General features: G+C 37.1%; 2 protein-coding genes across 6 annotated transcripts; one reads left to right on the forward strand and one right to left on the reverse strand.

The window, feature by feature from the left end:
* Positions 1-766: 766 nt before the first annotated feature.
* Positions 767-19,827, forward strand: LOC139625069 (toll-like receptor 13). Of its 4 annotated transcripts, XR_011691831.1 has the most exons (7): positions 767-2,594; positions 3,252-5,862; positions 6,317-6,434; positions 9,049-9,248; positions 12,031-12,102; positions 12,245-12,296; positions 12,534-12,618. XR_011691831.1 is itself a non-coding variant. In XM_071484666.1 (5 exons), the coding sequence occupies exons 3-5, from the start codon at positions 12,544-12,546 to the stop codon at positions 18,208-18,210; spliced, it is 2,874 nt and encodes a 957-aa protein (XP_071340767.1). In that variant the 5' UTR covers positions 11,743-12,102; positions 12,245-12,296; positions 12,534-12,543; the 3' UTR covers positions 18,211-19,827. The 4 variants fall into 4 exon arrangements, 3 of the variants coding, with proteins under 3 accessions (XP_071340766.1, XP_071340764.1, XP_071340767.1); XM_071484666.1 differs by lacking the exons at positions 767-2,594; positions 3,252-5,862; positions 6,317-6,434; positions 9,049-9,248 and adding exons at positions 16,447-16,564; positions 17,970-19,827 and having other exon boundaries at positions 11,743-12,102; positions 12,534-15,058; XM_071484665.1 differs by lacking the exons at positions 9,049-9,248; positions 12,031-12,102; positions 12,245-12,296; positions 12,534-12,618 and adding an exon at positions 17,970-18,627.
* ccl20b (chemokine (C-C motif) ligand 20b) lies at positions 19,588-23,021 on the reverse strand. 2 transcript variants are annotated; one of them, XM_071484667.1, is made up of 5 exons: positions 22,879-23,021; positions 21,517-21,788; positions 21,050-21,152; positions 20,210-20,284; positions 19,588-20,099 (listed from the first exon to the last, which is right to left on the reverse strand). In XM_071484667.1, exons 2-5 carry the CDS (start codon positions 21,596-21,598, stop codon positions 20,036-20,038), a joined length of 324 nt encoding a protein of 107 aa, XP_071340768.1. In that variant the 5' UTR covers positions 21,599-21,788; positions 22,879-23,021; the 3' UTR covers positions 19,588-20,035. The 2 variants fall into 2 exon arrangements, with proteins under 2 accessions (XP_071340768.1, XP_071340769.1); XM_071484668.1 differs by lacking the exon at positions 22,879-23,021 and having other exon boundaries at positions 21,517-21,790.
* Positions 23,022-24,233: the final 1,212 nt, after the last annotated feature.

Genomic DNA, 24,233 nt, shown 5'->3' on the forward strand with positions numbered 1-24,233 from the left:
AGCTACAGACTAGAGGTGCTGGAGATAAAAATCAGAGCTGATTTCTTTTGATTTGATTAACTGCTGCGTCATCTCCTGTGTAGGTGGATGTATGCACATACAGTACAGAGGCTGTAATCCAGTGAAGGGAGCGAGGACGGCAAGAGTTTCCTTTCCCAACTGAGACCTCTGCTGGTGGAGAGGGAAGTTGATGATGGTTGTATATTGACAGAAAGCATGAGGACTTTGAGCCCTGCCACCGCTGGAAACAAAGCCAGAGACTTGAGACTTGGTGCGATGTGTTCAGGTTTTCCGTATGTTGGAACTTTTGCTTTGTTATGACGAGAAGAGGAGGGAAATTTTGGTAGGATTAAGTAGGATTTAGGTTAGTGATGGTTAGATGAGAGGACTGATTCTGTATTCTGCACATTATATATACAGCCAGCTGCTGATTACAATTATTATACTATTATTAGCTTAGCATAAAATCAGAAGCAAATGCAGAAATCAAGATTTCATCACCTACCAACGTCATTTCCCCACATATCTATTAGGATATTGTGAAATACAGGAGAAAACAAAGTAATGCAATTACGTTATGAAATTAGTCACATTTTCAGTTACTTTGATGCTGCATAGGCACCAATGACTTTAACCACTTAAAGCTATAAGAGCAAAATTAAAGCTCTTCACCTTCATAATTTTGTTTAGAATGGACTCTGTTTTCATGTCATTGTTCACAATCTTTAAAGTTTACAGAAAAGTTATACCTGGCACGATGACACACAAATCATTAACTCAGTTAAGGAACTAGAGATTTAATAATACCTGAAAAGAGAAGTGAAAAAGCGGATTTGAGAATATGTAGGCACTCAAAATGTTTCTCAGCATGTATGGGACAGTGGTAGGTATGGGCTACAGAGGAAAAGTGGATGTTTACTTCCTTATTCTGTGACTACAAATGGACCATAGATATTATACACATTAATTTATGAAAGAAATCCCCCATAGACATGAGAATAACTACAGCACAGTTGATAAGGACACTGTGAAGGAAGATCAAAACCCACACTAAAGTGGTTAAGAAGAAAAAAGTTAACAAGTAAAAAACCAACAGTTGTTTCTCTGTTTTTACCAAATGCAAAAGTCTAAAACATTTCACTGATTGCAATAGCAAAAGTTTCACAAACATAATGAAACTGCGATTTTTCCCAGAGCAAGTCTGAGTCACTGTTGTATGATGTAAACCAGCCATGAAGAAAAGTACAATGCTCTGTCAGTGACATCATTTGAAATGTAGCATGTATTAAATCAAAGGGACTCAGATGGAAAATAGGTATAAGATGGTATATGTAGAACACATAGTAGTATATCACGCAGTATATCTTATATGTGTTACAAATAAATGTCACATAAATGATGGGACCCTATAATAAATCTTTTATGTATATTTACTAATGTACTGTCCCTATATGGCCACATAAAGGTGGTAGACATATAAGTGGCATACATTGGCTTTTTTTTAAATCACCGATTGTACATGATCATATCTTAATTGTTTGCGAATCCATATTTTGTCATTTTCAGTTTTTATCATAAATCAATGCTGTTGGTCACGTTTTATGTCTGTCTGTGGGTTTTTAAGATATTTAACCAATGGAATCCATTAACAAGGGCTTGTGACTAAGTCTTGTGATGTTCAGTTATTTTAAAAAAAAGTACCTTGAAATTGTACTTAAGCGCAACATCTATATAACTACCATCTGTAATGCCTAAATCCCATCCCTCATGAATGCACCGTCACCATTACACAGGAAATTATCACTATCTGTGTAATTATCCAAGTTCCATTTACACTTGTTAATGCACCTCTGCCCCATATTATTTTAATGAATTTGAGCAGTAAAATGACTCCATATTTTCTTCAGATGTAGGTGCTATCTGTAAAGCATTACAGAAGACGAAGTGTTGGTTTTGCTAGACTCTTGATTTGTAATAATCCTTTTGGACAGGAAGTGGTGAAATCCACAACTCTCTGTTTAACATGTATTAGTTAGAGCAATAGAGTTCAGCCTGCTAATGTTCATAAAGGTAATTCACATCAACATCTAGGATATTTGCCTTTGTCGTTTTGGTCTATTGTACTTTTCTCAGAAATGTATCACTGTAGGTAAAGATAATAGTAAAATATTGTAAAATAAATAAATTAATTAAATAAAATAAACACAATGTTATGTGAAGTGATGATAAAATCTACAAGTGGATGAATAGGTGAGTTTGGGATTCTGAAAATACTCACAAGATAATTATTGCGTTGTACAAACATTTTTCTTGAATTTTATCCGATTGAATACTGAGAGGCTTGAAAAAACTGTAAACCCCACCGTGTAAGCTACTCTCACTTCCTCAGTTTCTCCATGAAAAAGAGAAGAGGTCCCAGACAGAGAGCCACAGAGCAAGGTGAACACTCATGCTCACAGGATATGAAATAGATAGATATTATTTTCACTCTTTTGAATTAAGAAACATTTTTTTTTAACCAAGGAAGATAATTCAACTACAAGACTTTGTGGATTCGAGATCAGTGATTCAGCAGCTCTTCTTTGTGTGGCACAGTAAGTATCAGAAACTGTTATTCACCATATATATTCATATATTATTCTTCTTCGTTGGTTTATTTGGTAACGCTCAGTTGCGATCTGTTTAAGTTTTGCATGAGTGTAACTGGGTTAGACTGAACAAATAATCAAATACAAAACATCAGTGACATCGCATTTAGATCTGTTTAAGAATCTTGAGGCTTAGTGCCCACAAGCTTTCATCTGTTCCAGCAGCAGAAAGGAATCTACCGACTCCTGTAGAGATGATCTGAGCTCTAATAACACTAGCAAATTTAAATGTGACAATTCCACCAATCAGACAATGATCAGCCTTTATTAGAATTTAATTTCAAAGATTTCATGTGATAAAGACCAATCACGTGTCCAATCTAAATGGTGTTTTCAACAAAACTTAAAAGTAAAATCCATTTCAGAGGAAAGGTGGAAGAAATTACATACAAAAATTATAGTGCTAATTGCAGTGTTGCCATTATTTGCATTTCTTCTTAAAGACACAGTCTGAGTGCATATGCTGTTTTTCTTGTTTCCATGATGACATATTGCATCAAAATATTGTAATAATTGATTATAGACTTATTACTTACTTACTAATTTGTGAGTATTTATTGTCTGCTTCTGATGCCTTGATTTTCTGTTTTATTCAATTTTCAGCATGACATTCTGCAGTTTTTTTCGCCAATTGGAATAAACACTGATTCATTACCGGTTGGACTTCACTTGTTCGTTATTAATGGAAATTTCAAAATGGGTCCTGGAGTGAAACAGAATAAAACAACAGCAACAGGAGGAAGAAAACTCATATTTTTTCTTTGCTTGCTGAATATCAACAATTTTGTTGTTCCAGTCACAGGATTTGCACTGAAGACTTGTCGAATCAGTTATAATATTGCCATATGTGTCCAGAGTAAACTCAGAGCTGTTCCTCAAGATATTCCCTCAACAGTGATAGGTTTTGACTTGTCTGCAAACAAAATTCCAAGAGTAAAAATATCAGATTTCAAAAATCTACCACTTTTAACACAGTTAGACCTAAATCGCAACTTCATTTCACACATAGATGCCGGTGCCTTTGCCAGTCTGATTTCCCTCAAGAAGTTAAATCTAAATAATAATAAACTTGTTGAACTTGGAGAGGATCTTTTTAATGGTCTGAGCAACCTCACTGAGCTCAGAATTATTGGTAATCGCATCAAAGCTGTGGCACACAGCTCTTTTAAGTCCATGATAAGCTTAAAATTTCTGGACATTTCTCACAACAAACTGCGTGACATAACAAAAGTTCATTCAATCATACAACATCTGCCACATCTACGAGAATTGTATATTAAAAATAACGGTTTGACCACATTTTACTCATGGGAACTGACAAACCGCTCACTAGAACTTAAATCCCTTGATTTATCTCAGAATCCAATCGCAGTTTTTCAGATCACTGCAGATGTTTTACCAAATCTCACCTGGTTTAACATTGGCAGCTCTCCTGTAAAGCAACAGATGACCTGGGATGTGCGTAACAAGACTTTCTTTAGTCAAGTGTCTACTATTGACATGAGTGGGCTTCAAATGGCTTTACATGACATGAAAACATTATTAGAGACTGTAAACTCCTCCCTAACCACTCTCAGGATGAATGCAATTAAACATAACCTTGCAGCACTGATCAACATTTCCTGCTCCATCCCAACAATGTCCAGACTGCAGCTCCGCCATTACAAACTCAGTTTTGTCAGTTCTGATTTGTTTAAGTTGTGCATTAATGTAACTGAGTTAGATTTAACACATAATCAAATAGAAAACATCAGTGACAACGCCTTCAGATCTCTTCAGAGTTTAAGAATCTTGAGTCTGAAACAAAACAACCTTTCATCTGTTCCAGCTGCCACAAGGAATCTAGCCATTCTTGATGAGTTGGATCTAAGCTTTAATCGCATCAGCAAACTTGGATGTGATGATTTTGCCAATCAGACAATGCTCAGACATCTCTATCTCTACAACAATTCAATCTCAACTCTAAAAGGATGTGTTTTCAAGGATTTAATACGATTGCAAGTTTTGAAGCTACAGACCAACCGCATATTGAATTTAAACGATGCTTTCAAAAAATACTTGCCGAATCTTAGACAACTGCTATTGCATCAAAATGAACTCACCGCCATTAAATATGGGGAATTCCGAGGATTACAGTCCCTCCAGAATTTGTCATTACATGACAATAAAATACATAAACTTGAAAAAGGGTGTTTCCTTGGATTGACAAACCTTACCGATATTCTGCTCCAGAAGAATCTTATTCAAGAAACCGAAATAAACAAAGGTAGTTTCAATGATCTGATAAATTTAAGAAGATTGGAGTTGAGGGACAATCACATTAGATATGAAAACAATTCAGCTTTGCTTCATGCACCATTTTCTCAGCTGTCCCGTCTCGAGACATTGGCTATTCCTTTACAGCACGGCAAGGGAAAGTCTCGATTACCTCACAACTTCCTGCAAGGTTTGACAAATCTGAAGGTTTTCAATACCAGGAACATTCAGCTTTTGTCCTTGCACAAAGACACGTTTATTTACACGCCTCAGCTGCAAGAACTTGACATTAGCTCAAATGAACTTAAGGATCTCTCTCCAGATTTGTTTTCCCCGATTCCAAACCTTAAAAACCTTTACATATCTAGAACAATTCTCCAGTCTCTAGATTATCTTACATATGCCAATCTTACCAAACTGGAGTTCTTACAGGCAAGAAAGAATCAATATTCAGTTATCAGTGAAGAAATAATCAACTCTGTACCAGCTCTGGTTTATGCAGATCTTCAGGGAAACAGTTTCACCTGTGACTGTGATAATGCCTGGTTCCTCCAGTGGGTACAAAACAACAACCAAACACAAGTTTTTGACGCCTATAACTTTACGTGTAACTATCCTGTGCACCTTAAAGGGAAGAAACTGTTGGACCTTGATGTCCGGTTGTGCTCAGTAGACATTGAATTCATCTACTATATTTCTACCACATGTGCAATCCTCCTGTTTATGGTGGTGTCCTCTACCTACCATTTCCTGAGGTCGCACCTGGCCTATGCCTACTACCTCTTCTTGGCATTGCTCTTTGACAGAAAGCATAAAAACAAGCAAGCTCTTAATCAGTATGATGCCTTCATCTCCTACAACACTCATGATGAGCCCTGGGTTGTTCAAGAACTGTTGCCGAAACTGGAGGGAGAACAGGGCTGGAGATTGTGTCTGCATCATCGTGACTTTGAGCCAGGTGAGACACCTGCCATTAAAAAAAATGCCTGTCTTTTCTTCAGCTACTCTTTGATAAGCAAAGGGAGACCAATAATGCAGCTAAAATAGTGGTAGCACTATCAATATAGATAGAGTTTAAAATAGAAGTAAGAGTTACACATTGTGGATTTTTGGGTGCAATTGCTGTTAAACAAAAGCTGCAGTCTTCTTGAATACATTTAAAACAGTTGTGCTATTCAATACACAAAAAGCCATCAGATTTCTCAGTCTACACTAAAAGCTGTAATCTTGAAATCAGCACACTTAAATGCATTAGCCAGTGCAGCTGATGGTCTCATTATGTACTTTCATTCATACACCAGCAGGTGTCACCATATTACTTTATGTACTGCTTTCTAAGAGGAACGAATGAGGACAAAAATGATTATGGCTTTATGACTGACTGTTTCATCTTTTCCTTTTGTCTTCCACAGGCAAACCCATCATAGAAAACATCACAGATGCCATTTATGGAAGCAGGAAGACCATCTGTGTGATCAGTCGCAAATACCTTGAGAGTGAGTGGTGCTCCAGAGAAATTCAGGTGGCCAGGTAATGTCTCAGCTCAAAGTTTATGTGAAACATGCCTGTGTGCTACATTAAACTAATGTTAATCATCTATGTTGATACTGAATTCATATCTACACATTTATAGTTACCAAACTTTAAAAATATCTCCATCACCACATTGTAACTCTCACCTTCAACACCGCAGTAATGTACATCTTAATCCAGACAAGACATCTTTTTTTGAAGGTTAATTCCCTGTTAATACAAACTCAAATACTACTGATGTAGTTTAGTGGCTTTAATCACCCAAACTGATCAAAACTCACAGAAGACCAAGCAAGGAGGGGAATAAAAACAGAAGCAGGGCACGAAGACTTAGAGAGCGAACATGAAGGATCTGACAATCTGGCTACGAGTCAGTGAAGCAGGACATCTTATATAGTGGGAAATCAGATGAGAAAACTGGGATCAGGTGTGTGAGTGGGTGGGGAAGTTCAGGTGATCAGGACTGGAGGGAAAGTCTGGGGGCATCTTGTGGCTGGATGGGGAATTGCAGATGATGAAATTTCCAGTGAGCACCAGGGACTTAGGGAAGTGAGGATGTGGGTGAAGACAAAGGCAGAATAAGCACAGCAGGGGTAGTTATGGCCAAATGAAGCTTTGTGAAACAGTGAGGCTTTCCAGCCCGTTCCTTCACCAAAAGGTTCATTACTCGAAGTCTCATTTAACAGCTCACACTAGCAACATATGCTGCTCAAGTTAATACATGGCAGCCAAATCACTGATGAACCTTCTATGAAAAACTATATCGCCTTGCTATCCCCCACTGTGCTTTTCATTATGCCATTGACAAATTTTTCATTAAAAATATCTAGTAGTGATGATAGTCTAATCATGTAATAAAAGATTATTCGAAGGTATGCACGGTTGATAGGTATAGAGAGAGAAGCTGAAAAGTTTGGTAGAATGAGATGCAGCTAAGAGCTCAGGCTGGGTGTTGCATGGGTTCTAACAAGTGTACTTGGGCACATGTAAGGATGATGAATAACTGACTGACATCAATAAATGAATGTGATGAGGTCCAGTACTTGTGAGGACCACTGTATTGTTGAAAAGAAAACCAATCTTTTTTCATTGTGTCTGGCTCAAGGCTATTTCTCTTTTTTTGCAGGCTTGCTACTACTCCTAATCCAGCTTCTCCTTTACCTCCTCCTTCTCCCTCTCCTCCTCCTTCTATTACTACTGAGACTAATAATAATAGCAATATTAAATACTCCACTTAACCAAAGTCAACTGCTACAAAGTCAACACTGATGACACATGAATGAAACTACCACCTACAACGACCCATGAAGTGCTGGGTGTTTAAACATTTTGTCCAGAAACTGACACACAAGACGAAGCAGTGACATGTCTCCTGCAATGCAAAGCCTCGTTTATCATAGGTCATGTGGTTTTCTGCAAAACGGTTCACACCTCGGAGCCTCGGCTTTATATGTCCCATCACTAGACAGGAACTGGAAGCGTGACAAACTGAACAGGGAAATGAATCCCTTTCACAAACCACACAGAAGAGGAATCAAATGTATAAGGCTGCTTCAACTGGTTTTACAGGGTTCACAGAAATACCCAGTAGTTACAGCCAGGGTGTATTTCTTGTATGATTTTTATACCTGACATCGAACAAAAAAAAAAATATTACATTAAGACTTAAAGTCTTTAGCAGAGAAATTAAAGTCTTCTCAAATCCAATGATCTGAAGGCCAGTAGCAAAAATGAAGCACCTCACATCTGGGACCCCTACTCTCTTCCAATTTGCCCGCAAACCTGGGGCCCCCAGATGTGAGGTCTGCAGTTGGACCCTCTTATCTGCTTCTGCTCTGCTAATGTGCTGCTCACACTACACTGTCTGTGTAGAAAATCTCTTTCAAAATCCAACTGACTTTTGAAATGAACAAAAAACTCCATCTTGGAACAGGGGTCTTTTTAAACACATCATGTGGCTCGCTTCATTTGTTTAATTAAGGACACTAGTCTTTTGAAAATCAATCTGATATCAATGTTCAGTATTTTCATTTACTCCACATAAGCCCTAGATGTTTGTGGGTTCAGACAGCAGGCCACTCTTCTAGGTAATCATAATGGATATCTTCATTTAGAGATAACAACCAGGGGAAAAATCAATGACTAAACTTAGCTCTAGTTTCAGCTAAGGCTAGCCACAGCTAAGCTTATCACGCAAGCTGGCTTTTATTTGATATAGCTTCGAAGTCCAGTGACGAGTCCTACATCAGATGAACACTCTAAAGGAGCCGCCCAAAGGCTCTTGTGGTGAAAAATATATAGGAGAAAAATATAAAAAGGTATTTCTGTGAAAATCTGTGTGAACAGATTGATAAATCTGAGTTAGCAGATTAACAAATTGAGGATTAATCATGGATGTTGATAAATATTTTTTTTTACCACATGACCCCTGGTGGCTCTGTGTTTTGGTTGTTAGTTTTGTTTTGTAATAACTGCAATTTCAAAAGCTGTTTTAATGGAAATTACACAATTTTATGGCATAGTATTGGTCAGAAATTCAGATACAGGTTATGTGGTGACTGTGTTTTGCCTTTGTAGGCCCTCATCATCTATCACTGTTTCTCCCGTTTAGCTTCCGTCTGTTCAATGAGCAGAAGGACGTGCTGATCCTGGTCTTCCTGGAGGAGATTCCCACCTGTGAGCTGTCTCCTTACCACCGCATGAGGAAACTGCTGAAGAGACGGACCTACCTGAGCTGGACTCGAGCCGGAGAACACCCAGAGCTGTTCTGGGAAAAACTCTGCCAGGCTCTGATAACCGGAGAAGATCACGGTGAGGACATCTTCCAGCTCACTGTTGTGGACAGAGAGGAATGGTAAATGGTAAATGGAGTGGTAAATAGGAATTACAATCCTCTTTGTATGATGTTTACTGGTTTACCACAGCCGGTATGGTTCACCCGTTCACTGTAGTCATCTTGGACTTTTTTTTTGGCTCGTTTTAGGGGCTGTCATTACTTTTTATTACCAAATATGAAACATTTTTGAACATTTATGTTATTTAGAGCTATTTATTTATGACCAAGATTCATACATTAACCAAACACAGCCATAAACACGAAGTAACCATGCAAGCTGTCTTACTTTAAAACAGGCATTTATCCATCACCTGTTTCTGTGAAAACTATCCACCACCTCATTAAAATCCAAAGATTATAATTAAGTAGGTTTTTTTCTTGGCATATTATTTTCCACCCCTTCCTTTTGCAGTTTGTGCAGTTATGACAGAAAAACAACTCCTTATGTTGAGTTCAGTTGTTTTGGTTTGTTTTCTATCCCTTGTGTGTATCTTGAAGTGATATTGCTCACACATAGACCAACTGAGGAACTTAATACCCTATATTCAGAGAAGATTAACATTAATTGTGGTTAAATAAAAACAAAACAAACAAAAAAAAAAACATACTGTCGGTATAACCACTGGACTTCTGACAATCTGTTTGGAGTTAGATGGGAAGATCGCTCTCATGACTGTCTGTTAAATACAAAGCTACAACAGCTAGAAGAACCAGTCTTTTCTGTGGGTCACTTGTATTGTTACCATTGTTCACAATCTTTACATCTACAGAAATGGTCATTGCCATCACAATGACACCATGACACAAATCATGTACTAATTTAAGGAACTATTAGTATATAAAGTAGAGATGAGGAAGTGAAAAGGGGATTTGAGAATACATGAACATTCATAAAACATTATGTTGCCACACAGAAGGGACAGTGACAAGTTTGATCCACAGAGGGAAAGTAGACGATTAAACTCCCCCAATAAATTCCTTTTTTTTTTTTTTAATAAACTGATGGCTTGTCTTATTCTGTGAACACAGAAGGTCCACATATTTCTACACATGTACAAGTATAGTACATGATTTATAGACATTATTGTACATTATTAGATATTATATACATTACTATGTGTGAGAAATCATCCATAGTGATGAGATTAACTAAACCATAAGGGCACTCTGGTAGAAGACCAAAATCCAGAGCCACACTTTAATGGTTAGAATGACAGATGCTGCCATCTAACAACCAGTTCCTGTTCCTCTACTTATTTTTCCCAAAGACCAACAACAACCTCGAACATTTTGCCAACTCTTTATTACTGCAAATTAAGTTTTTTTCCCCTAAACAACAGAGTTTAAGTCAAGTCAAGTTTGTGTAAATGCAGAATATTCCCTCAGAGATGTTACTATTATTTTGAAATGCAACTAAAGACATTCTTTTTAGCTACAGCACCAACTGGCCATAATACTTTATATGTACATTAAAAAATTGCCAGTGACTCAGTAAAGACTTGACATGCTGAGTTTTCTGGCTTTTTAAAACTTGTTCCAGTTCATATTGTTTTAAAAACCAAAAGAACTTATTGGAATTTCAGAGGGACCAAAGACAAAGAGTTTTGCCAAGCAAAAAAAAAAAGAAATAAGAAAGCTTGCTGAAATTCAATACTTAAAGCTTCTATTATTCATATTTCATATTTGTTATTTCATTTCGAATGGATTAAATTAGTATGTGTATGTGAAAGGTGTTGCTTGTACTGGTGAACCCACAGAGAATTATCACTCTGCAACTCAACTACTAAGCATTTTAGCAGCCTTCACGACCCAATGGTTAGGGCGACTCCCTACCAGTCCAACTCTTTGTTGCATGTCATTCCCCCTCTCTATCCGCTCATTTCCTGTCAGGCTTTACTGTCCTGTCAACTAAAGGCACAAAATGTCCAATTAAAAAAATATCTTTAGGGTGACCTGCCAAGTAGTTAGGGTGCATACCACATGAGCGCATAAGGTCTTTATACAGAAGGTCCCTACTGACCCAACTCTTTCCTGGATGTCATCCCCCCTCTCTCTGATCCAATAAAGGCAAAAATGCCCAAAAAATATCTTTAGAAAAAGTCTTTAACTGCTTCCAACAGCAACAGCAGGCAAGCAAGCAACAATATAAAAGTAGCCCATGGCAGTGGGGAGAGTTAATGATAGTGCTTGTTACCAATACTGTATATGCAACAAAATCTGTTTATCAAACACTTGTTGAACTGGCAGAACACAAACTTGCACAAATGTGTCATCTTTGACAACGATGAGTCAATTCATGAGTTCTTTTTTTGTCTACATTTTTTCTGGGTGGTATCTACAAGTCAACAGAAAGTGCTGGAGGACAGATTCTTTTCTTGTGTACAGTGATCATCACTGGACTTTTTGGAGGAAGTGAGAAAACAGAAGCATAAAGATCTAGTACATCTGACCTCAAGTATTTTTTTTCAGAAATGTACAAATGTATGTAAACACAACATCGTCCTCTAATGTGTAACAAAGTGATAACAGTGATGATAGTGAATTCAGCATTATGAAAAAACTAAACAAGATGAATCTTGCACCAAACAACCTCAGTATTAGAAAAAAAAGGGCCAAACTGTGAGCAGCTTTCACTTCCTTCAGTAAATCTATGGAAAAAAGAGTCAAGAGATGACAAGCAGAAGAAAGGTGTGAAGACACACGGCAAGATGAGCACACTGGGTGTTATGAACTGAGAGAAACATTTTCTTTGAACAGGGGAAGATGATAAAACTACAAGAGTTTGTGGATTTGGGATCATTGATTAAGCAGCTTTTTTTGTGTGACACAGTAAGTACCAGAAAAGTTTTATTATAATTCATCGGTTTATTTGGTAATGTGTTGTAATACAGATTGTGATTTACTGGGTAATTTCCAGGTCATTTTGTCATGAATAAAATACTGACCAGCTTCAACTGATACTTAATTGTAGGTATAGTGGAAGAAAACAAGACCAAGGGATTTTAGAGGAACGGTAGAAAAAAGTAAGTACAAATATGACATTGTTAAATGGCATTTCTAATGATGTTAAAGAGGCTTTCTGAGCTCAGATGTTATACGGCAAACATTTATTATAGTGTTATAAATTCTGAGTATTTGCTGTGTGTCACTGCTATTGATGGCTTTTATTTGCTTGTTACTTTCTGCAGTATTATTTACCATTTGGAGTAAACACATCACAATGCCTTAATGGTTGGACTTCACTTATTCTTTTCTAACAGATATTTAACAATGGGTCCTGGAATGAAAGAGGATGAAAAGAGGGCAACAGGAAGAAGAAAACTTTTTCAACTTATCATTTTTCTCTGCTTGCTGAATATTAGCAGCTTTGTTGTTCCAGTCACAGGATTTGCACTGAAGACTTGTCGAATCAGTTATAATATCGCCATATGTGCCCAGAGTAAACTCAGAGCTGTTCCTCAAGATATTCCCTCAACAGTGATAGGTTTTGACTTGTCTGTGAACAAGATTCCAAGAGTGCAAGTATCAGCTTTCAAAAATCTACCACTTTTAACACAGTTAGACCTAAATCGCAACTTCATTTCGCACATAGATGCCGGTGCGTTTGCCAGTCTGATTTCCCTCAAGAAGTTAAATCTAAATAATAATAAACTTGTTGAACTTGGAGAAAATCTTTTTAATGGTCTGAGCAACCTCACCGAGCTCAGAATAAATAAAAATCACATCAAAGCTGTGGCATCCAGCTCTTTTAAGTCCATGATAAGCTTAAAGCTTTTGGACATTTCTCACAACAGACTGCAGGACATAAGAAAAGTTCATTCAATCATACAGCATCTGCCACACCTACAAGAGCTGCACATTCAAACAAACAATTTTGCCACTTTTCACTCATGGGAACTGACAAACAGCTCACTAAAACTTAAATACCTTGATTTGTCTCAGAATCCAATCGCAGTTTTTCAGATCACTGCAGATGTTTTACCAAATCTCACCTGGTTGAACATCGGCAACTCTCATATAAAGCGATGGGATGTGCGTAACAAGACTTTAAGTCAAGTGTCTACACTTGACATAAGCGAGCTTCAAATGGGTTTTGATGACATGAAAACATTATTAGAAACCGTAAACTCCTCCCTAACCACTCTCAGGATGAATGCAATTAAACATAACCTTGCAGCACTGATCAACATTTCCTGCTCCATCCCAACAATGTCCACACTGCAGCTCCGCCATTACAAACTCAGTTTTGTCAGTTCTGATTTGTTTAAGTTGTGCATTAATGTAACTGAGTTAGATTTACGAAAAAATAAAATACAAAACATCAGTGACAACGCCTTCAGATCTCTTCAGAGTTTAAGAATCTTGAGTCTGAAACAAAACAACCTTTCATCTGTTCCAGCTGCCACAAGGAATCTACCCATTCTTGATGAGTTGGATCTAAGCTTTAATCGCATCAGCAAACTTGGATGTGATGATTTTGCCAATCAGACAATGCTCAGACATCTCTATCTCTACAACAATTCAATCTCAACTCTAAAAGGATGTGTTTTCAAGGATTTAATACGATTGCAAGTTTTGAAGCTACAGACCAACCGCATATTGAATTTAAACGATGCTTTCAAAAAATACTTGCCGAATCTTAGACAACTGCTATTGGATCAAAATGAACTCACCGCCATTAAATATGGGGAATTCCGAGGATTACAGTCCCTCCAGAATTTGTCATTACATGACAATAAAATACATAAACTTGAAAAAGGGTGTTTCCTTGGATTGACAAACCTTACCGATATTCTGCTCCAGAAGAATCTTATTCAAGAAACCGAAATAAACAAAGGTAGTTTCAATGATCTGATAAATTTAAGAAGATTGGATTTAAGGGAAAATCAAATTAAATATAAAAACGATTCACCTTTGTCTCATGCACCATTTTCTCAGCTGTCCCATCTGGAGACATTGGCTATTCCTTCACAACACCGCAGGCTGAAGTCTTCCTTGCCTTGCAACTTCCTGCAAGGTTTGACAAATCTGCAGGATTTTGATATTGGAAGTGCTCAACTTTTGTCCTTGCACAAAGACATGTTTATTTACACGCCTCAGCTGCAAAATCTTGACATTAGCTCAAATGAACTTATGGATCTCTCTCCAGATTTGTTTTCCCCGATTCCAAACCTTAAAAGCCTTTACATATCTAGAACAATTCTCCGGTCTCTAGATTTTCTTATAAATGCCAACCTTACCAAACTGGAGTTCTTACAGGCAAGAAAGAATCAATATTCAGTTATCAGTGAAGAAATAATCAAGGCTGTACCATCTCTTGTTTACATGGATCTTCAGGGAAACAGTTTCACCTGTGACTGTGATAATGCCTGGTTTCTCCAGTGGATACAAAACAACAACCAAACACAAGTTTATGATGCCTATAACTTTTCGTGTAACTATCCTGTGCACCTTAAAGGGAAGAAACTGTTGGACCTAGACGTCCGGTCATGCTCAGTAGACATTGAATTCATCTACTATATTACTACTGCGTGTACAGTCCTCCTGTTTATGGTGGTATCCTTCACCTACCATTTCCTGAGGTCGCATCTGGCCTATGCCTACTACCTCTTCTTGGCTTTGCTCTTTGACCAAAAGCATAAAAACAAGCAAGCTCTTAATCAGTATGACGCCTTCATCTCCTACAACACTCATGATGAGCCCTGGGTCATCCGAGAGCTGCTGCCAAAACTGGAGGGAGAGCAGGGCTGGAGATTGTGTCTGCACCATCGAGACTTCGAGCCAGGTAAGACTTTTGTTTACACCTGCTGTTAAATAAATGCTTTCCTTTGCTCTAGCTGCAGCAGCTTTAATCGGAAATCAGAATGCAGTCTGCTCAAGTTTTAGATTTTTATAGGCCATGGGAACAGCTCTAGAGATCTGAACAACTATTTGGAAGTTGATTTGTGATTTTTCCTCTTGTGCCACCATGAGCTTCACACTTTTAGTGAAATGTCTCAGCAAGTACTGGATCACTATGATTTTCAGATCAGATCTCTGGTAGATTGAGCTGCAGGAAATAGTTAGTTTTATTTTCAACCTGCTGACATGTTATCTTAACATGTTATCTTGCTTAACATCACTGTGAGTAGTGGTGGAACTACTTATTACATATTTAACATATCTACATGCTTTAAGTATTTCCATGTCAGGGCACTATACTTATACTTCGCTACATATCAGAGGCATATATTGTATTTTTTACTACACTACATTTTTTTGGCAGCCATAGTTTATAGTGACTCTACATACAAAACATATGAAGAACAGATAAAAATGGAAACTTCCCTGTATGCACAAAATGATCAATGTTTAATTATTTCAGTGTTAATATAATAATATATGTTCATAATATTATTGGTTTCAGCTTCTCAAATGCTCTGGGTAATTGTAATGGGTATTCATCACTAATTTCCTACGTTTTACAAACCAAACAATTAATGGATTCGATCAAAAGAATAATCATTAGTATTATATAAAATAATTAGACCAAGCTCCACCTCAAGAGTGTGGGGTGAGATTTTACTTTTGATATTGTACAGGTAGTGTAGCTATTCAGCCACTAGAAGGTGCTGTTCCCTTGTACATGTATCAAGTTGTAATAGAGTAGCTGTAATAGAGAAGAAATAAAGATGGATTTAATTCATCCTCAGACATGAAGCCAAATATGATAAATCTGTGAGATCAAAAAATGGACCCGAGTTATAGCATTCTTTGCCTTCATTTAGTTTATTTTTGCATTTCAGGCTACCTTGTTGTTAAATCCTCATAATCCTAACTTGTTATTCATCCTGCCTTGTACTTCAGTTAGTGGTTTCAATGCATTTTCCAGAATGCTTTTAGACATCTCCACACCTGCTGGATTTGTTGCATTTGACAAGATTGTAAATTTAGATTGGGAGACCAAACATGCAATTGCATTATTGTAGTATTATTATTAGTAAAAGTGAAAGTTATATCCCCAATTTCAAACATATGCAGTACATTTTACATCAGTATTAGGTGCACAAGCTGTTGCAGATGTTTTTCTCATTTATTGTTTAAATCTATACCTCTGTAGGTGTCACCATATTATATTAGTGATCATGGTCTTATTAGTGACTCTCTTTTTCTTTTTCTTTTTCTCTTCCTCAGGTAAACCAATCTTAGAAAACATCACGGATGCTATTTATAGAAGTAGGAGGACCATCTGTGTGATCAGTCGCAGATACCTTGAGAGTGAGTGGTGCTCCAGAGAGATCCAGGTGGCCAGGTAATGTCACTTATGAAAATACATGCTTAACACCTGAGTAAGTCTATATGAAGCATGTCTGGGATACAGGTAGGATATATTGAGTTGAGGAAAATTGTTATATTAATTGGGTCTCATATAATTGTGCTGTTCAAGTAAACATTTGCGATCAATGTCTTTAACCTGGATGTCTTTCCATACAAAGCCAAAAAGACAAGGAAAAGGTCTAGTCTGTCATGTTCTGACTAGGCAGTCTACTCCTAAAACACATTCTTACTGACTGCTACTCTCTCCTACTTTTTTTGGTTCAAACTTGCCAGCATACCCATAAAAGTTTACATTAAAAGTGTAGTGAAAACCAGATTTCCAGAAAATCAGCACAATAAAATGCTAATTAACATGCATTCACTACAATGATGTGAATATTAGGAGGTAACCACATCAAGATGAACAGTTGTTGGCACTAATTCTCCAGAGGGAGCTGTTAAACCAGAAGAAGAGGTTGCAACAAGATGTTGTAATCAAGCCAGTCAAACTTGGAAGTGGAACACTGTGTAAAAAAAAAAAAAAAACACAATACAAACTTGCCGTTTATGTTTGTGTCATGAGGAACACTGGTGTCCAAATGAAACTTGAGTAACAAAATATCACATGCTTCATGTAGTATATGTCATGATATATTTCCCTTTGGCTTTTTCTATTCCAGTGTGTTGCATCATCGTTTTTATCAGCATACCAACTTTTACACAAAAGAAAAGCAAATTTTAAAAAAAATTCTTTGCAAGCTTTGCACTTTTTTCCCTCAAATATCTTCCTCTCAGATTGTTTAATCCACAAGTTGCAAAGATGCTGAATCCAAATCAAAGCAAGTTAAGTGTTTTCAATGGTAACCTGCTGAATTACACATTTAAGTTCCTGTAAGCTTAAAGTTATCTCGAAATCAGTGTCATTACTGTCGTCAGAAACACTGCCAGAATGTTAAACCTAAGACAAGCCTGGGGGTTAACTCAAAAAGAGAAATTTTAGTTTCAAAACAATTACTTGATCTATCATTTTCAATAGCTAAAATAATGACGTAATTGAGCCAGTTAAACTAAAAAAATAAATAAATAAAGGGAATCTCACACTCCAACAATCACTGTTGTTGTCTTCTGCCTTTTATCAAATTAAATTTGGGGCAAATTATTCCTATTTTGCACTGCACTGTAGCTATATTGTAATTTCTATCCTACTGTTTTATGTTGTATTCTATTTTAGCTTTTTTAACTTTTTACTCTTTTAGACCCCATTTATGTATATTTATGTTGTCATAAACATGATGCATTTTATTTCTTATGTAAAGCACTAACAATTGCCTTGATGCAGCACAAATACAAATATACTTTGCCTTGCCTTTACCCCATCTATCTTTGTTTCTCTCGCCTAGCTTCCGTCTGTTCGATGAGCAGAAGGACGTGCTGATCCTGGTCTTCCTGGAGGAGATTCCCACCTGTGAGCTGTCTCCTTACTACCGCATGAGGAAACTGCTGAAGCGGTGGACCTACCTGAGCTGGACTCGAGCCGGAGAGCACCCCGAGCTGTTCTGGGAAAAACTCCGTCAGGCTCTGAAGACCAGAGAAGATCGTGGCGAGGACATCTTGCACCTCACTGTGGTGGACAGACCATGATGAAATGAAATAGTGAACCTTTCTGTATGAGGTTTACAGCCAGTATAGTTCACTGGTCTTGAGTTATTTTGTCATTATTTTCATTTGTTTTACCATAAAATCGCCATACGTTTATCTTATCTCTTGTGGCTGCCCTTAGTTTTTATTGCCAAATATTCAACATTTTTTGAACATTTATGATATTAAGAGCTCAAGGACCTTCTCGTCTGAGGGCTGTCTACTTTTATTAGATCAGCTGCGCCTACTAAGCAACTGAAATGGAAAGTCTGGAGCAACAAGTTGAAAAGTTTCCATACAACCAAACTGGAAAACCAAGTTATGACTGAGTTCCAGTGAAATTAATTTTTCCATGTTGAAGTACAGTGGTAAAACTAGATGTAACCTGTCGCTGTCTGGATACATACAATACAACCTGCCAACTTATGGTGAAAAAAGTAGAAAATGATATGGTATGTTAAGGAGTCAAATGTATCTCATTTGATAGCAAATACACCCGAGTATTGTTTCACTGTGCATCAAATCATTATTCAAAAGCATTATTACTTACTACAGTGGTGTAGGGATGGCAGTGTCTGTCTTAAATATCGCAACAGCTGTTGGATGGATTGTCATGAATTTTCAGACATTTATGGTTTCCCATCATGGCAAAACTTTTACTTTGCTAAATACTTTGGTTTATGACCAAATTTACCTGCAAAAGTAATGACACTCCCATGTCACCTGTACTTTGTGTTTCGTGACTATGCTAAAATGCTAAATGCTAAATCAAGATGGTGAACATGGTGAACATTATATGTGCTAAACATCAAGTTTTCACACTTGGCTGAGGTGGAAACTTTAATTGAGATTTGATGAGAAGTCTGTAACCTTTTGCAAATTTGTACATGTAGCAAACAGAAAGACGTTTAGACCATGTTTTCGAAATTGTTTTTTATTGTTTGAGGCTTAACGGCACCTGCTTCTGAAATGCTTTAATGGCACCCTAAGGGAGAATTGTCGCCACCATCTGTTTATCTGAATCAACCAGCTCCAATGAATGAACCAATATTCTCATTAAGATAGTGGATAGAAATTACATTAATCCACATTTTATTTTGCTGACTTTCTCTGACTTTACTTTCTTTAGTTCTATCCTCTGTCCTCAATAATTTCTTCATGATTAATTCATAATTCATTAATTACTCCATTTATCCTTGCATTTTTTTGGCAATGTAATTCAACTTCTAATACTGATTTATTACTGTAAAATAAAATGAAATTTGCAATGTATATGATTGTACAGCAGGAGTTAACCTTTCAGCATAATATGGTGTGTAATTTTTTTTCTTTTTCTTTTTTATTTGTTCTCTATATACGAAAATAAATTCATTTCAAGTATTTTTTAAATGTCATAATCTTTTATTGAAGACATGAAAGGAACCATGCAGACAATGTCAGTGTAAAAGGAATCCATATTGACGTTAACATGTTAACATTACTTAAAGAAGTCTGTTTTAAATATCACGGACAATCAGAACAAAAACATATTTTGGGAATGAAGTGTGTCATACTCCATCTCTCTCAGCAAAAACTGTTAATTGTAAACATCAATAAAATGTTAAAATAAATAGTTAAAAATATATTGTTTTTCTTTTTTTATGTCTTAAGAATACTACACCTTCCTGTTTATAAAACAGAACAAATATAAAAATGTAATACAAAAATCACGATAGTCCCCATATTATCATTTAAGATGATTAGGGTGTAGAATGTGAACAACAGGAACATATTTTCCCATGTCAGAGGTCGGTAAAAAGAACAGTTATATGCCGCAGACATAATGAGTTCATGCTGATGTGGTGCCACGAATCATCTCTTTGGTGGTCTTAGACGACTTCCTTCTCATTTCACTGCAAAGTAAAAAAAGAAAACAAAACGAATTTGGTTCAGTGACGGCGGTTTGAATATTATATGAATAAAAATCATAAAAATCTACATTGAGGGACGTATTTATACTCACTCCACACACGCCTTCCCTCTCTTGGTCCATTTCATTGAAGGATCAGCACACACGAACTTCTCTTTGAGGTGGAAGCTGTGGAATCCAGGAAACAGTGGAGAGAAAATGATTACATGCGAGACACATGAATGCACTGCAGTACGCTTGAGGGACTTTTTCTCTCCCTGTGGTCTCATTCCACCTTGTGTATTAACCTCGTGTTTCTTGTACATATTTACTGCAGTGTGACCTCAACACACACACAGTCCTGACCTGCAAAGTTCCACAGATGATTTTATGTTACATTTTAACTACTGGGGAAACACAGGCAAGGGTGGACAATTTGGATACACAAGCTAAGCAAATACTGAAAGGCTTAAACACACACTTTATCTTCCAGTTTACTATTACAGAAAGCTAGATCATGATGACAATTATGCAACTGAGAACAAAAAAGCCTGCAACCACATAACAGATATCATGATTAATAATCTGTGATTTTGAACTGTTATCGGACAAAAACACAATATTTAATGATGTCACCTTCTGCTCATTTAGAAACCAATCAGGAAAACAGTCAGCAGATTACTTGATAATGAAAATCATATTTCATTGCAGCCCTTGAGCCTTTGATTTCTAAATATTACTGCACATGTTTTAATGCACAACTGGCCAAAATTGTCTTTTTTGTATAATTTTATTTCAATATCTATTTATAACAACTATCAGACACCTGAGTGGTTTCTGCCACCTGTTTTTGACTTTTTTCCCTGTGCTTCTTAAGCAAATTAATAAAGTGTCATCATTTCCATCCTATTTCTCAGTAATGTAGCATGAGGTGAGAGTGGACCGTTAACTCACATAATGGCATTGATGTCACAGGAAGTGTTAATGGTCTGGATGGTGTATCCAAGCAGCCGTGTGCATGGCAATGGACGCTTAGTGTACCTCAGACAGCAGCTCGCTACAAATGCACACACAAAGACAAATTGTAAACAAAAATACACGTCAAGCAAACATCTGGAAACACAACATCTAAACAAGACAATCTGAATTTTTCAATAATAAAAGATTCATTTGCTGCTTTCTAAGCCTCATTAAACTATACAATATTAATTCTATGTATACTCAATTTGTCTGAGCATTAAAATTTGCTGACTCTACATGTACCACAATAATATAAAGCTGAAGGTAATATAGAACTTTTCCCATACTTGTTCTTTCCTAAATGCAGTAAAATTTTGATAGTGATGAGAGAAAACCATATTCCATATTGTAGGAATCCAGGATATTTCACCCACATCACCAGTAGAAGCTGAGGGACTCACCTGACTGTGTGCTGTCGATGAAGGTGGTGAAAATGATGAGGGAGCAGAGAGCTGCCAGGAGACACACTTTGCTGATGGCCATGTTTTCAAACCTGCTCTGCCGGTCTGTATAGGCTATAGTAGTTCAAGTAGTCAAGAGCCCAAAGGTATTCAGAGAGTGTGACAGACAGCGCTCTGAGCTTGCTCCTTAAGTAGGACGTCGCCGGGATTTTCCCCTGCTCAGTGGCATAGTTTTGGAGCTGAGCCAGGAATCCTCTGTTGGAACGTGAAAGCTGTTGGTAGAAATAACGGATGAAACATCAGAGTGGAAACAATGACTATCCACTGTCCACACGTGGTCAAAAAAGCCACAGGTTTAAATCACTAATATAAAGACTTTGGACTTTTGGACTTTACTTCCCTAAGGGTTGACTTGACTCAGGTTATGACAATTCTAGCAAAAATTTAAAAAAACTAAATAAAATGACAGTCCTTGCTTAGTCACAAGCGTTGATAGACACCCTTTGATAGAAAGTACTTGATCTCTGTGAATGTGAAAAAAAGCACCAGTTTTAAAAGAACATTTAAAAATTTTTAGACCTATTTTAGCTGATTGTTTTGGTTTTGACCCACACATTTAGCACATGGTTAAGTCATGCCACTCTTTACATTTAGCTAACAACAGAGATATTTTTCGGAGGAGTTACTGGAGACCAAGACAGAGCTTACGTCAGAGTGAACACTGTACATCAACCAAGTTGCCATAAGAATGACTTTAAATCAGCACTAATGTTACTCTACCGGTCTACTGGGTGCATACAAAAGGAATTGTTTGCTAACATGTTAGCAGGAAATTAGTTTGAGTCGCTGAATCACTACTAAAGTGCTAATGACGCCACTGGAATATGTCAAACCTGGAAAAGAAAAAAATAATCAGCGCTGCCCTTCCACATGAGAATGGAATCAGAGGTGATAGAATTGTTTTAAAAAGTTCGTCACAGGAAAAGAGTTTAGATAAGCCAGGCCTGATTACAGACTAGAAAGATAAACATAGGCCTTTTGTTGAGTACAGAAGAAAGTCCCTCAGTTACCCCAGTCATTTAGCAATCTATGTAGTTATATATTTTTCGTTGATGTTGCCACCCATTGTCATAAGTGAAGATCTGTGTCATGAAAGAATGTGCACTTGTCCACATAAATACACAGGTCAGGTTTGTCAAGTGGCCATGATTCTTAGTGGTGTGACACTTTGATGAGTGGTATGTAACTCAAAAGCCTGCTTTTACAGTCTATGCTTATAATACATCAACCACATTTCTTCAGTGTGTCTACTGCAGGATGGTTGGAAATGTATCATATTCTTAATTTTGCTGCGTCTTCTACCTTAATTGTCTCCATTAGCTGTCAACTCCAGCGGTTCACAGTGCTGGTCAGCTGGCAAAATCAGCAGGCCAAAGACAAGAACTTCTTGCTCTTTCGGTGAGCAGTTCACACAACAGATGTCGGGGGGGCAGTTTCCTGTCAGGGCAGACAAGAAAGGATGACGCATATCCACTGCAGAACTAACAGGGAGAGCTGACTTACTTTGACATTGTTATTAGAGTGGTTCACAGGAGCAATTAACCTTAACAGTTTTCATGTCAATATGGGGAAAGAAATAGAGAAAAACAGATTTATTTTTGTTTTTCTGAGAACTTGCAGATAAGCTTATCTGATCCATGGCGAAAGAAGATGTTCTTAATCACGCCAACAAACTGCCAAATAACTCAGTTGTTTGTCCACCTATAGAAACAGTCATCAATATCCACAATATCAGTATCAACAAATTGAACAGTTTGAAGTCAAGAACTATGAAAAGCTTCCTGCTTTTTGTGTGATTTTTCACACGCTTCATGGATGTCGTCACGCTTTTGTAAGTAATTAAGAATTCAAATATGTGCAAAGTCCAGAGAACATTCTCACCTGATCGTTTTATCTGACTCTTCGATGTTCATGACGTGCACAAGGTTGCTCAGAGTGTTCAGGTCTATTTTTAGACCACGGCCCTGAGGAGCTAAAAATAGCAACTGAACAGATTATCAATATGGGATTGTCAAGGTGTGTGACTGTGCATACTCACAATGGTGAGGTATGTGTGCTGCAATTTCCTTGATGGTGATGCAACTGCAGGAGGGAAAACATAAGAGATTACAGAGCTGTAATGCGGCATGTGTAAAGTAATTCCTCTGTTAACCTCATGAGTCTCTATTTACTGGGTTTTTTTATGAGTTCATGTTAGTTGGAGTTTTACATGCTTCTCTGTGGGTTGAGGAAATGAACTTCTTCCTTTAAAAAAGTTCATTTTCATTCATTCCTGTCAAGCTCACTTTGCAGATTCAAGCTTTTGAAGCTTCAACTCCAGAGTGGCAGTAGCCGTATCTTTTTGCGGAGAAGTATAATGGCCTTTGTAATCATTATCAGGTTTATCAGCCAAGAAGGTTTGACACTGTGGCCTGCTCACATTACACAAAATAAAAACAATGAATGCTTAATGTACCTCCAGAAAAAATGAAAGTAACCCATTAAAGCTGCACTAATGTCAAAAAATTGAAAGGGGTCACAAATAATGAGAAACCTCTGGAGAAAATGTTACTTTATATTATTACGTATAACTATAAGTAATATAAGTATTAGTATATAACTATATATACTCATATTTTCCTATCCTTAAGATCTGCTTTTTTAAATTTTTTTACAAT

The sequence above is a fragment of the Trachinotus anak genome, unplaced genomic scaffold (assembly GCF_046630095.1).
Source record: "Trachinotus anak isolate AG129_WGS33_773 ecotype Australia unplaced genomic scaffold, CSIRO_AGI_Tana_v1 ptg000009l, whole genome shotgun sequence".
NCBI lineage: Eukaryota > Metazoa > Chordata > Actinopteri > Carangiformes > Carangidae > Trachinotus > Trachinotus anak.